General features: G+C 36.5%; 1 protein-coding gene across 5 annotated transcripts in view; it reads right to left on the bottom strand.

The window, feature by feature from the left end:
- Window positions 1–12,668, bottom strand: part of atp11b (ATPase phospholipid transporting 11B (putative)) — a 66,528-nt gene extending 53,860 nt beyond the window's left edge. For 4 of the 5 annotated variants that reach the window (XM_053635624.1, XM_053635625.1, XM_053635628.1 and 1 more), the window contains exon 1: window positions 12,331–12,668. In XM_053635624.1, the coding sequence (XP_053491599.1) occupies window positions 12,331–12,357 (27 nt within the window). In that variant the 5' untranslated portion in view covers window positions 12,358–12,668. The remainder of the gene's footprint in view (window positions 1–12,330) is intronic. The other variant, XM_053635627.1, reaches the window with a different exon arrangement.
- Between the last annotated feature and the right edge of the window lie 224 nt (window positions 12,669–12,892).

The raw sequence follows: 12,892 nt of genomic DNA on the forward strand, positions 1-12,892 counted from the left end.
GAACTTGGACGCTCCACATAAACGGGTTAAAAATGTGTTCAATCATTTATCTGTAAGAAGAAATTTACTTATCCTGTATGGAAGGAGTCTCCAGCGTCAGTGCTTTGTGGTTTCTTGAGAACATTGTAAGCTGTGTTGGTTTTTTTTGTATTAAGTTCATGAGAGAGTAGAGAGGCTGATGAAGGAATGACTGTTTATAGCTGCTATAACATCTGAGAACAGGAACTAACTTGTTTTGAGGATGTTCCAAACATTACACGTAATACATGAATAAAACATGGGTTATGACATTTTTTAACAAATAAAAAAATGCAATAGTTTGCAAATTACTGTGGCATAAGAGGAATAAAACACTGTGCTGTTATAGGAAAATAACCAACTTTGGGGAGGTAACAGTAACTCCACTTCATCAGTACTTAATTCTGAATATTGTATAGATCACTGTTATAATGACATTAGAAAAAAACTACAGAGCTTATTTATTGATTCATTTCTTTGTAAATCCGCAAGTCATTAGTTACTGAAGCTGGTCTGGGTCTAATGTGTTATGTGACTAATTCCAAATAACACACACACACACACAGCCAAAAAGAATGTAAACATATTCACTTTATGTACAGTGAACTCTGAATAAAATGAGTATATATGATAAATAATGAATAACAAATGAACAATGCAGGTCTCCAGCAGATATTTAAAGTGATACAAGAATGGTTTTAAGCAGCACACACACACACACACACACGCAGTCAACTCACTGTATGTATTAGTGGTGTAACAATATATCGTGGTACTATATATCGCGATATAAAAATGGTACGATATGTATCGTAGAGCTATTTTTTTTTACAATATGACGTCTATTTTATCCTATAAGTTGTTTGTAGTCATGTGATTCTGACGATGCGCGAAATTCAGATGGAGGGCAGGAAGTGAAAAGCAGAATGGACGAGATGGAGGAAAGTCCGTACTGTACTGGTTTAGACACTATTACAAGAGAAAGATATAAACAGAAAATCATAGCATATGTTGGATGTGATCCTTATAGTATGAAGAGGAGCGATTTTTCTACTGAACTGAAGTACTTGCCTGCCTTCAAGGTGTAGATATAAGCAACTACCTTGTCCTCCAGACATCCTTCAACTCCAGAAAACAAATGAAAGTATGCAAAAGTATGGAGGCATGCAACTTTTTTGTTAGTGGTTGGGTCAATGACCTCGGTACCGAGGTGCGCCACACTGATTATTGTTCGATTTTCACCTGGGTGAGTGACATTTCTTTTTGTCCTGTAGATTAACCTAGCAACAGACATTCAACGCTGCTGCGCCTCTCGATGTTAGCGTTAGGTTGCTTACTTTACGTTATTAGGTTAAACACTCTCAAAGGTCCGCTGAAACGCCACTAAAGGCATGGATCATCACCAAACAATAACTTTACAAAAGTACGGAAACAGCTAATGTTACATAAACACAGCATATGTAAGTTGTATAACTTCCCTTTGACAAAGTGGTCACTGTACACACGAGCCGCAGACGCCAGTTAACGGGACATTTTTTCCTGCATTTTCCAGTCAATTTCTTGCATTTCCCCCCCTTATGAACAACAACTTTTGGTACTCGATATAAGCTCATTGTGGTTTCTTGGTTTGATTGATTTGAGCAACCATAAACGATGCAAAACATAAGGATTTTGAGTTTGTGATAGTGCTTCCTATGTTTTTTTTTTAAAAAAAAAACTTCCTGCCCTCCATCTGCATTTCGCACAAAGATCCCTGCTACTGCCTGAAAATGTTGATATGCTGGGCTTTTTTTTTTTTTTTAACTTGTAAGTAACCTAAACAAACCCAAAAGCTGTTTGTGTTGAGTTGAACTTGCTTGAACAGAACACTATTTTAATGTTTTGTTTTTATTTTTGCATTCTTACTGCTTTAAGAAGTTCTCTCTTAGGTTTCAGCTATCTTAATTCTAATGTCATGTTAAAATTCAGCTTTATTGTTCAGTGACACACCTAGTCAATTGTTTACATACAGAAGGTTCAATTAAATCTTGAAATATTGTGAATTCTTTAAGTTGTATCTACAAAAAGTTATTGAAATTTGTTCATCGTTTTGGAAATAAATCTGTTAATTTGAATTTCAGTTTTCATTTTGTTCAAAATATCGTGAACCCAGTATCGAATCGTGATCTGAGTGTATCGTTACACCCCTAGTATGTATCTGTACGCTGTATGTGAGTTGCTAGTACCCAGTATCAGTATTGGGCTGATACTTCCTCGCAAAACTTTAGCATCTCTCAAGATATCTACTGAACCTCTTCATTTCACTGCACACTCAAGCGAGTGAATTTTTACAAAGCCACCGGACCAGATCACATTCCACCACACGTGTGTGTGTGTGTGTTAAAGTATGCTTAGAACACATGCCAAAGGCAGTTACTGATGTCTTTAACTAAATGTTTCTCTTTCTCTAGCACACATACAAGATTTATGAAATGCATTATTGTGCCTGTGCCAAAGAAATCTAACATGTCATGTTTTAATAATTATAGTCCTGCAGCCTTCTTGTAATGTTTCTTATAAAATGATATACTTTATAGTTTTCTAGTACTGCGTTCTACTACTTTATCTACCCTCTTTGACCATTTTATCGGGTTCACCTACGATATTAGGTCACTTGTTATTTCATAACTTTGATGTCTTAACTGTGATAAAGCAAATTCCCCCAGGTTACATAACCATTTAGGGAACTAAGTGTCAGACCTCTCCTGAAGAAAACACATGATGAGAACTGTTCTGTGTTCCCACCACACTGCAGGAACGGTTGCTATCTTGTAAAACAACAAGCAGTCCACACAGGATTTTTCTGAGGTTTTTTTTTGTGATCGTTGCAGCCAAAAATGCTTGATTTTGCTGTTGCTTTTTTCAACATTTGTGATACAATGTGCAGAGGTTTTTGTGGTTTTTTTGCAGAAAACTGCTTGAATTGGAAAAATTGCAATTGCACGAAATTGTTTTGCATGATCTTTCACAGTGACGTTTGTTAAATGAGACCTTTTAGCTGTACTCATGTTCGATGCACGTGAATCGAAGGGGGATTTGGCTGAATGCGCATTTTGGTGCCATCACATGGCTTGTTGTGATGATGTCACATGACGCATCTTGGCCCAAATCTACGAAAATCTGCAGTAATTTTGAAAATTGCAAGCTCTGTGATTTTTAAATGGTAAATTGCAACAGTGTACAAGATTATACGCATAACAAGGACAATTTCATACTTCAGCTCTTTTTGAATGGGATGAAATTTACAAGATTTGCATGGAAATCTCGAGTTATTCAATCATTTAAAGGCTCCTCTGTGTGAGGACTCCTCTGTGCTTTCTTTCCTCCCCAGTTGGCAAATAAATCAGCGTAATCATATGACCATTTGACCGCATGACTTAAGCCATGACGCTGTATGTAGACAAAACAACATAGCAGAAACTGGTCCTGCAGTCTACAGTTTAACACTTTTAATACAGTTGTACTAAACATCAGTGTTTCCCATTAATTACCTAGACTCTGGCGGCATGCTACAGTTTCATAATGAACTGAAAATTAAATTTCTCACAATAATATAAAAGATCTGTTTTGCGCCGTTGCTTCGGCAAAGCGTCCCTCACTCCAGTCAGACCAGTCAAGTCAGTCAGACCCTGCACCCTGTCAGTCAGACCACTACTAATAACAGATAAGCTGAACGCAGAAGTTACCATTAATAATTAACGTTAATCTAACGTTAGATAAGTTAGGTAACATTAATGTTAGCTAACGACGTTAACGGTCGAGCTCCTCGCTTATGTCGATTGACCTATCCGGCACCATTTGAAAAACAATATATAACGTTTGCGGCGTCATATCTAGCTAGCTAATGTTAGCTAATTATCTAACGTTAACGTTATTATCAGTGGCTCTGACAATGTAACTTTTCAGCATCTGAGAAGCAAGTTGGCTCATCATGTAATGTTAACTTACATGATAAACTGCACAGTATCCTAAACTAATAGAAAAGTACAAACAGTGTGCTCAAAATGCACCTTTCATTTTCATTCATTCATTTGGCTAATTGCAGTTACCTTCATTTTCAGTACCGGCTGCCTGCCCAGAAGAAATCAACTGCAAAGGGCATTAGAACTTTTTTACTCAAAGCCAAGGACAATTAAATGTCCAAATTCAGAGTGCAAAGTTTGCAAATAGGGATGTAGGGAGAGTTGATCAATACCATGTGTAAAAAACCAGTTCAACACCAGTAAACCAGTTCAACACAGGTAACCTTTTTGCTTCATTTCTTTGGCTAAAATGTATAATTGATGTGTTTTGACCATTTGTGAACCACGTTAAACTCTATCTCGTTTACCATGCTTTGTGGGTGTGACTTTTATAACAATGTGATAATGATAAATAAATTACTACTAGACCACAAAATTGTTCACAAGTGCACAAAGTACTTCATAGATCTACAGCCTTTTCATTTTGCTCTCAAAATGTACCATGCATTTAACTTTAAAATGTACAAACTTTTCTTAATGGGGAAGTATGCCCCCGGACCCCACTAGAGCGTCAAAGGTCCACCCACCATAGACTCACAAAATCCTGTGTGAAACACTGAATCATTATTGTATGTTTGTTATTCTGTTATTCCAGGAACTTTGTATCTGCAGTGAAAAAAAAATAATTAAGAAAACCTTTTCTATAAGTAGAAAGGTCCAAACCTCTGAGCAGTACTGTAAATCTATACCACTACAGCGCTCCTGCAAACCTGAAATGGTGTGTAAAAATAATTTCAGCTTCAATAACCGGCTTTTAAACAAAGCACTGGAGTGAGACATTAAAGAGATAATGAAACACAAGCTGTAATAAATCAATACATTAATGAGACAAGGGTGCTTAATTAAATCTATCACATGAACAGAACTTCTTTTCCCACTGAGCTCATGTCTCTGAGAAGAACACTCCAGGCATGAAAAACTGACAAAAACAAAGCAGATTTTCTAAAGAAACACGGTCTTCCATTTCCTTATAAGCAAATGTACTGTAATGTATGGATAAGTACACTCCTTTCAAGATGCATTTTTCTCTGAAGAGAAGAAAAACTTTTGGTGTTAAAGTGGCAAACAATTGCTGCACTCACAAAGAGTAATGAGCGATGTATTGTTTAATACTGCAATACCAGCATTACTATGAAGCTGAGTGAAGCGGTAGAACGGTACATCAGATTTTCTTTTACACCAAATCAAGTTTAAATTTTAAAAAAATATTTCCTAAAACACATCTATACGTTTCTAAATTGATAGCAATTAAATTGCTAAAAGGTTCTATTTGAACCTTTTTTTAACCAATAGCATATTTTAATGAGAATGAAGATGAGGATTGAAATACAGTAACACTGCATGTTGTTAAGCATTAGTAATAATTCATGCTACTGGCAATGTAACACACACACACACACACTCCTTCTCAGGGCAGGAAAATCCCTTATACATGATCCTTCACTGACACTGACAGAGGCCACACCTCCTGCACTGGGGCTGACAGGCACGCTCAGAGGGCACGCCTCCTGCACTGGGGCTGACAGGCACGCCCAGAGGCCACGCCTCCTGCACTGGGGCTGACAGGCATGCCCAGAGGCCACGCCTGCTGCACTGGGGCTGACAGGCATGCCCAGAGGCCACGCCTGCTGCACTGGGGCTGACAGGCACACAGGCCATGCCTACATTCATACTGACAGGCACACAGGCCATGCCTACTTCACTGGGACGGACATATTTTCCCCCCGAATTTGGTGCTTCCTGTGTAATGGTGACATCCGGCATAACCTGATCACCTGATGCAGGTTACACACAAACACACCTGGAGCATCAACACGCTGACACCAGAAAACCTGTCAGGTGAGATCGTCTCTACCTACAGGCTCAATGAGCACTTAACTAACTACCTGCCAACGGCAATAAATCTGCTTCTAACCATGAGGGAAAACAAGCTAACCTTGGCTATGTGCACACTATACAACACTAAAGAGACAAAAGACACCGTACAAATCATTCTACTTAGTTATTGTGATATACATGCTATACATTTGAGTGAAAAAATTTTCCCAGATCATAGAATAGAGATTGTACAATAATGAGTAGTGACTAAAATACTTATTTTATTAAATAATGAAACGTCATACTTTTTTTTTTTACCCATTCATAGTTAAATTTAACTAGGGCTGCAACAACTAACCAATAAAATCGATAACGAATTTGATTGTGGATTAGTCGGGTCTGTGACGTCACTGTGGATAACATCTAGAGTGTTTTTGTATAGCAGATGTTAGCATTAATCTAATAAACCATACAAGTCTTCATAGTCGGGGTTCCCTTTAAACAAACACATTTCTCCTTACATAAATCTTCACCATGTTGAACGAGTGAATGAGCACTCAGAGAAGGAGTGCATTAATATAAGCTTGTGATTTGCAGCTACACTACTGCCAGAGCTGCTGATACAGAAAAGTGATCAACACCAACACTCCACAGTCTCACAAAAACGCTATCTGTTTCTGTTCATGCTCAAGTTCAGGATTCTCCACAGGAAGCTCAGTTTCACGCCTGACTTGTGACAGAAAAGACGGAAAGGATGAGATGTTAATTATGGAGGAAAGAAACATTTAGGGAGACATGAGAAATCAAACATTTGAGGTTTAAATAAAGCCCAAAATAACAGGGCATAAAAACATGTGTTGTTGCTGTGAAAAGGCGCAGACGGAAAGAAATGAATCACCAACTTTATCATTATCATCTAAAGATTAATCTGGTAGGATATTATTTCACTAACAGTGTGAACATAGCATTTATTCATAATGTAGGTCATTATCTTGATATAAACATGTCTACACAGCACATCTGTAAAAGAGCTACACAGCATACCTGTACAACTTCAGATCAGTTTTAGTCAAATCTGCACCAATCATTATCTAATTCCTAATATACATCATGATATAGGTTCGCTCACACACTTGCAGAAATATGGTACTGATTCATAAAAAAAAACTGTGCTAGATAAATGTATTTTATTTATTTTATACATACATTTTCCAAGTTATTATACACACACACACAGAGAGTACTGTGCAAAAGTCTTAGGCACCCTATTTTTTTTAGTACAAACTTTGTTATAGATTTTTCGTTTATGACTTCTACATTATCGAGTCAGTACAAAAAACATTTTAGATTCCCAAACATTAGTTTTCCAGAACAACATGAAATGTTACAGAAAAATGTTTGTATGTCAGTAAAGAAAGCAGCATATTATGTAAGAAACCACTTTTCAAACAAAAAACACAATGAAGGCTGCTGGGTTTTGCTGCAAAAATAAGAAGCGAGTGCGACTGTAAAGTCTCCAGAAGATCCGTGTCTGGTTCTGCAAGATTCTTTTTTGTCACACCAAATATTGACTTTGTTTAATTTACTACTGTGTACTGCTCTTTACGGTATTTTTTAAATGTAGAAACATTTAATTTCATTATTTTGAAAGCATCTTTGCTCTACAGCATTTCTTTGCATGTGCTTAAGACTTTTGCACAGTACTGTGTGTGTGTGTATATATATATATATTTTTAGGGATGTCACGAGAACCGATACTTCGGTACCAAGTCGGTACCAACACTGTTAAAACGTGATGGTATTTGTTTTTCTGCAGTACCGCTGGTACCGTTTCTAATGAATGTACCAAGGTTGCAATTCTTCCGGAACTGAAGGGGGCAGCAAATACGCGGAAGTGTTTTAGTCGTCCACAAGTGGTGAAGAAGAAGAACGCCTACAAGCACACAGGGAAAACTACAGAAGATTAGCTTAGCTTAACAATTTTAGTGGTTGCCGGCGTGCAACCGATGCTATCGTTCATTTCAAACAAAGCGAGGAAACACCTGGAATTTGGTGAAGCACCTGAAAGACTTATATTATTCTATATTATGTTTGTTTGAGGCAGTTGGCATTGTGGCCGTGAAACCAGCTAACGTTATGCTCCATGTAATGTTTGCAATAGCCAGTCATTTGTTAAAAACGCTAATGGATTGCAATGTTATAAACTACCCCCTAATGGGCCACCATGCATCGCCATTCAGCCCGTGTCCTGTCAGCTAAATTATTATTATTATTATTATTATTATTATTTTGGTCTGCCACCATATCAGTGAATTTAAACTAATGCTTACATTCAGAGTATAAGGGGTGTGTGTGTGTGTGTGCGCGTTTAGAAGTGCACCTTAGCACTTGTTATTAGTCATTGTCAGACAGTGTATTTGATAACTAAAATATCCCTCTCTCTCTCTTTTTGCCATTATCAGCCAGAGGAGGATGTCCTCCAGGAGTTGTTAATTTTATTAAAAAAAAACGGAAAAAAAAAGAAGATTTTTTTAAAAACCACACTGTGGTATCAACTTTGGTATCGAGTATCGTTTACTTTTGGTGGTATCGGTACCGACTACTAGATTTTTGGTAATGTGACATCCCTTATATATATATATATATATTTTTACTTAAATTTACGCAGTTTAAGGTCTCAATGTACTCAACAATTGGAGAAAAAGAAATCATGGAATCATTTTGTTTAACAAAATTTTATATAAATATTTGACTCATCAAAAGTAGCCACCTTTTGTAGATATAACAGCTAAACACACTCGTAGCATTCGTTCTACAATGGAAATCAAATATTGTTGGGAAAGTTCTTCCCAACACTGTTGCAGAAGTTCCCACAAATGTGTTGCACTTGTAGGTTGCTTTGCTTTCACCTTTCTGTCCAGTTCCTCCCAAAACAGCTCGATGGGGTTTAAGTCTGGAGACTGTGCTGGTCAGTCCAGATCAATATCCGTGTGCAATATGCACAAGAAATGGAAAGTGTAGCTGTGCTTGCTTTGGCGCTGCTGTGGATCGGGCGCTTTCCTGTAGAATCTCATCAAACATGTCAGAAACTGAGGGAGTTTGCGCATCATCACCCATTTCTCTGGAACACTTTGCTCTGTGCTGCGCGTCAATCCTTCAGCAGATGCATTCATCGCCCCAGCTCTGCCTGAATCATTTCCCGTGCACGATGCTTTTCCTCCACGTCAAAGTAATGTTCTTTAAATCGCAGATCTAGTAATGTTGCAATGCAATGATAACCACCTGCTAGATCGAAAGTGAAATCTGAGCGCTGAGCACTGCTGGGCGTGGCGACATATATTTTCAGCCTTTTTTCTCTTTTGGCCAAAAAAGAAAAAAGGTCGAAAACATGAGCCAAAAATGTATGCCGCCACGCATATATCGATGGCCAGAATTTCGGTGCATCCATAGTTAGAACTAGGGCAGTTTTAACAGGCTGAGGTAAATTCATTGCTGTTAGCTTGGCCGGTTAAGGCATGATGGAGATCACAATAAAGGTTTCAAACTCTGTGACAACTTGTTGAAAGTTTAAATAAGTTTAAATAAGTTTAAATTGCAACAGAACAGCTGTAAGTTGTAAACCCATCACTTGTTCCCTAAAAAAGGCCTTTTTGTATAACTCTGAAATTTATATTATTTTTCAGGTTTTGGTATCCTACATTTTTTTTTTTACCTTTGGTAGTTTACTGCTTACTTCTGAACCATTTCAAGCTATTCACTTGACTTGAACTGCTTAAATTTCAATAAAAACTGGAAAAATGGAAGTGTTCTTAAACTTTTGACAGATTTTCACCGTGTGTGTGTAAACATTTCTAAAAATCACAACGAGAAAAAAATATTTAAAAAGTTTAACATTTTACAATTTAAATCTTTTAACATCAAATCAGCTGTCAGTTTGCAATTTTTAATTACAAAAAAGATAACATGTCCACGATCTCCAGGTTTCAGAAAAGTTCATGGTGACATACTTTATGATAATATCAATATTATATTGTCATACTGCCCAGCTCTTACTCTTAATCAACATTTATATTCAAAGATAAACAACGTGAAAATAATTATTGCAATAAATATTTTTAGAGAATTAATGATTAGGACAAATTAGTTTACAGACGAATTAGTTATGAATACAAATGAATGCATGACACCTAATCTAAGAACAGGATTAGATCAGACTAAACTGAAGTTGTGGTAAGCGCCGTCTCTTTTGCATTTCCAGTTAAATGTTTCAGATCTCCTGCTAAAAGTTTCCTTTCGCGCAAAGATCTCCTGCTAAAAGTTTCCTTTCGCGCAAAGATCTCCTGCTAAAAGTTTCCTTTCGCGCAAAGATCTCCTGCTAAAAGTTTCCTTTCGCGCAAAGATCTCCTGCTAAAAGTTTCCTTTCGCGCAAAGAGTTCTTGATAAATATTTCCTCACACACACAGAGTGCTTGATAAATATTTCCTCTCGCACACAGAGTGCTTGATAAATATTTCCTTTCGCACACAGAGTTCCTGATAAATATTTCCTTTCGCACAAAGAGTTCCTGATAAATATTTCCTTTCGCACAAAGAGTTCCTGATAAATATTTCCTTTCGCACAAAGAGTTCCTGATAAATATTTCCTTTCGCACAAAGAGTTCCTGATAAATATTTCCTTTCGCACAAAGAGTTCCTGATAAATATTTCCTTTCGCACAAAGAGTTCCTGATAAATATTTCCTTTCGCACAAAGAGTTCCTGATAAATATTTCCTTTCGCACAAAGAGTTCCTGATAAATATTTCCTTTCGCACAAAGAGTTCCTGATAAATATTTCCTTTCGCACAAAGAGTTCCTGATAAATATTTCCTTTCGCACAAAGAGTTCCTGATAAATATTTCCTTTCGCACAAAGAGTTCCTGATAAATATTTCCTTTCGCACAAAGAGTTCCTGATAAATATTTCCTTTCGCACAAAGAGTTCCTGATAAATATTTCCTTTCGCACAAAGAGTTCCTGATAAATATTTCCTTTCGCACAAAGAGTTCCTGATAAATATTTCCTTTCGCACAAAGAGTTCCTGATAAATATTTCCTTTCGCACAAAGAGTTCCTGATAAATATTTCCTTTCGCACAAAGAGTTCCTGATAAATATTTCCTTTCGCACAGTTCTTGATAAATATTTCCTTTCACACAAAGAGTTCTTGATAAATATTTCCTTTCGCACAAAGAGTTCCTGATAAATATTTCCTTTCGCACAAAGATTTTATTTTCCCTTACTTCGTGTCTGCAAAAATACATTAATATCAAAACATTATTTATCCAAAAAATTTACATCTAATCAACTGCTTCTGATCAAAATTTGTAATTGTTATAATACTACAGAAGATCAGTGCCGGGTGATGCGACACAAATATAATCATTTTGAATGCTGTACAATGAGAGATTAAGTAGGTCTACACAAATGTTACATCACATTCTCTGCTTGCAGTCAGTTTGTCTGCTTCCCTTTCTGTTTCTCTCGAACACATCTGCGCGCTAACACAAATGAGAAACTTGAGATTTTTTATTTTATTAGTCTTTTTTTGATGATGTCTGACAGCTGAGTTGTGTATAGTGTTTTCCCCTCCAGAGTTTTAGCCAGGTTCTGTCCTCACACCTGACACACCTCAGTGTAATTATACACAGACACCAGCACAAAACTTAGTGAATAAAGATAATTATCATTTAGATTAATCATGCAGATGATCTGTGAATCCGTGTCTGAGACCAGTAACTTGTCATTATTATTTTTTAAAAATCCTGAAGCACAAATAACATCTCTCATGAAATTAGAGGAAATTATTATTCTTTTCATTTACTGATATAAAATAACATTATATCAGTGTGAAGTTATTAAATAAGTTTCTGTAACTATACTCAGTATAATAGAGCCTAAACACTTTATTTTATTATTCACACTTATGCTTTCTCTGTTGTATTAGACTTTATATGACAATACATATATATTCCTTATATAAAAGATAACATTATTTGACTATATAATGTTACTTAATCAAGTGTGACGTCATTGGGTAAGTTTGTTTACTGTTGCTGAGAGAAACTCTACAGGAAAGGCTAAACACACATTTAGAATTTATTTGACTATGCAGTTAGTTACATAGTTACATGAATAAAACATTGTGAAACAAATATATAAAACACGGTAATATTTTAAAATACTAAAAAAAACTCAATATGGTATATAGCTAGCTGCTCTGTCACTCATAAAACCATACACTTTTCTTCTGAAAGCTAAGTTCGACAGCTAATGCTAATTAAAACCTGACCAACAGAAATGATTCCCTCTTATAAAAAAGGTTGCATTCTCTATCAAATAAAATAAATCCACTGTTTTGCCAAAAAGAAAGAAAAACACCCAGAAAAGTGTAACTCACCAGCTGTTGCCGTATCCACCGCAGCATCCTCAGGATTTTAGCTTAGCTTAGTTCAGCTAGCTCAATAAGATGCGCTGCTAACGGATTAGCTTGCTAGCTAGCAAAAGTTAGCCAGCTTGGCTTTCCTTTCTCTGCCGAAATACTCCCGCAACATGTATGTTTTCCTTCCGCACAAGATTCTCCTTCTGTACATTACGGCATGCGCGGACACAGAAATGGTGTAACGTTAAAAATAAAAATGAAAATAAATTATATTACTTCTTCATGTCTGAGGTAAAGTGGAGCTGCTTCCTCTCACTGACTGAATGATGTTGAAACAACAAACCGTTCAGACACACATACACACACACACTGGTTGCCAGATTGTTTAAAACACACCCTTAAGTTAATTATCATAGTTGCCAGATTGATATATTGAAGTCTTTTTCAATATGTGCTTCATTTACTATAACATACTGGTTTGATGAAGCGAAGTTACTGTTACCATTACAAAGTTGATTAGTTTCCTATAACAGTGTTTTATTCTTCATACCAAAGCAACATTCCAACAAGGACAGTTTTT

This window comes from Ictalurus furcatus, chromosome 10 (assembly GCF_023375685.1).
Source record: "Ictalurus furcatus strain D&B chromosome 10, Billie_1.0, whole genome shotgun sequence".
In the NCBI taxonomy this organism is placed as follows: Eukaryota; Metazoa; Chordata; class Actinopteri; order Siluriformes; family Ictaluridae; genus Ictalurus; species Ictalurus furcatus.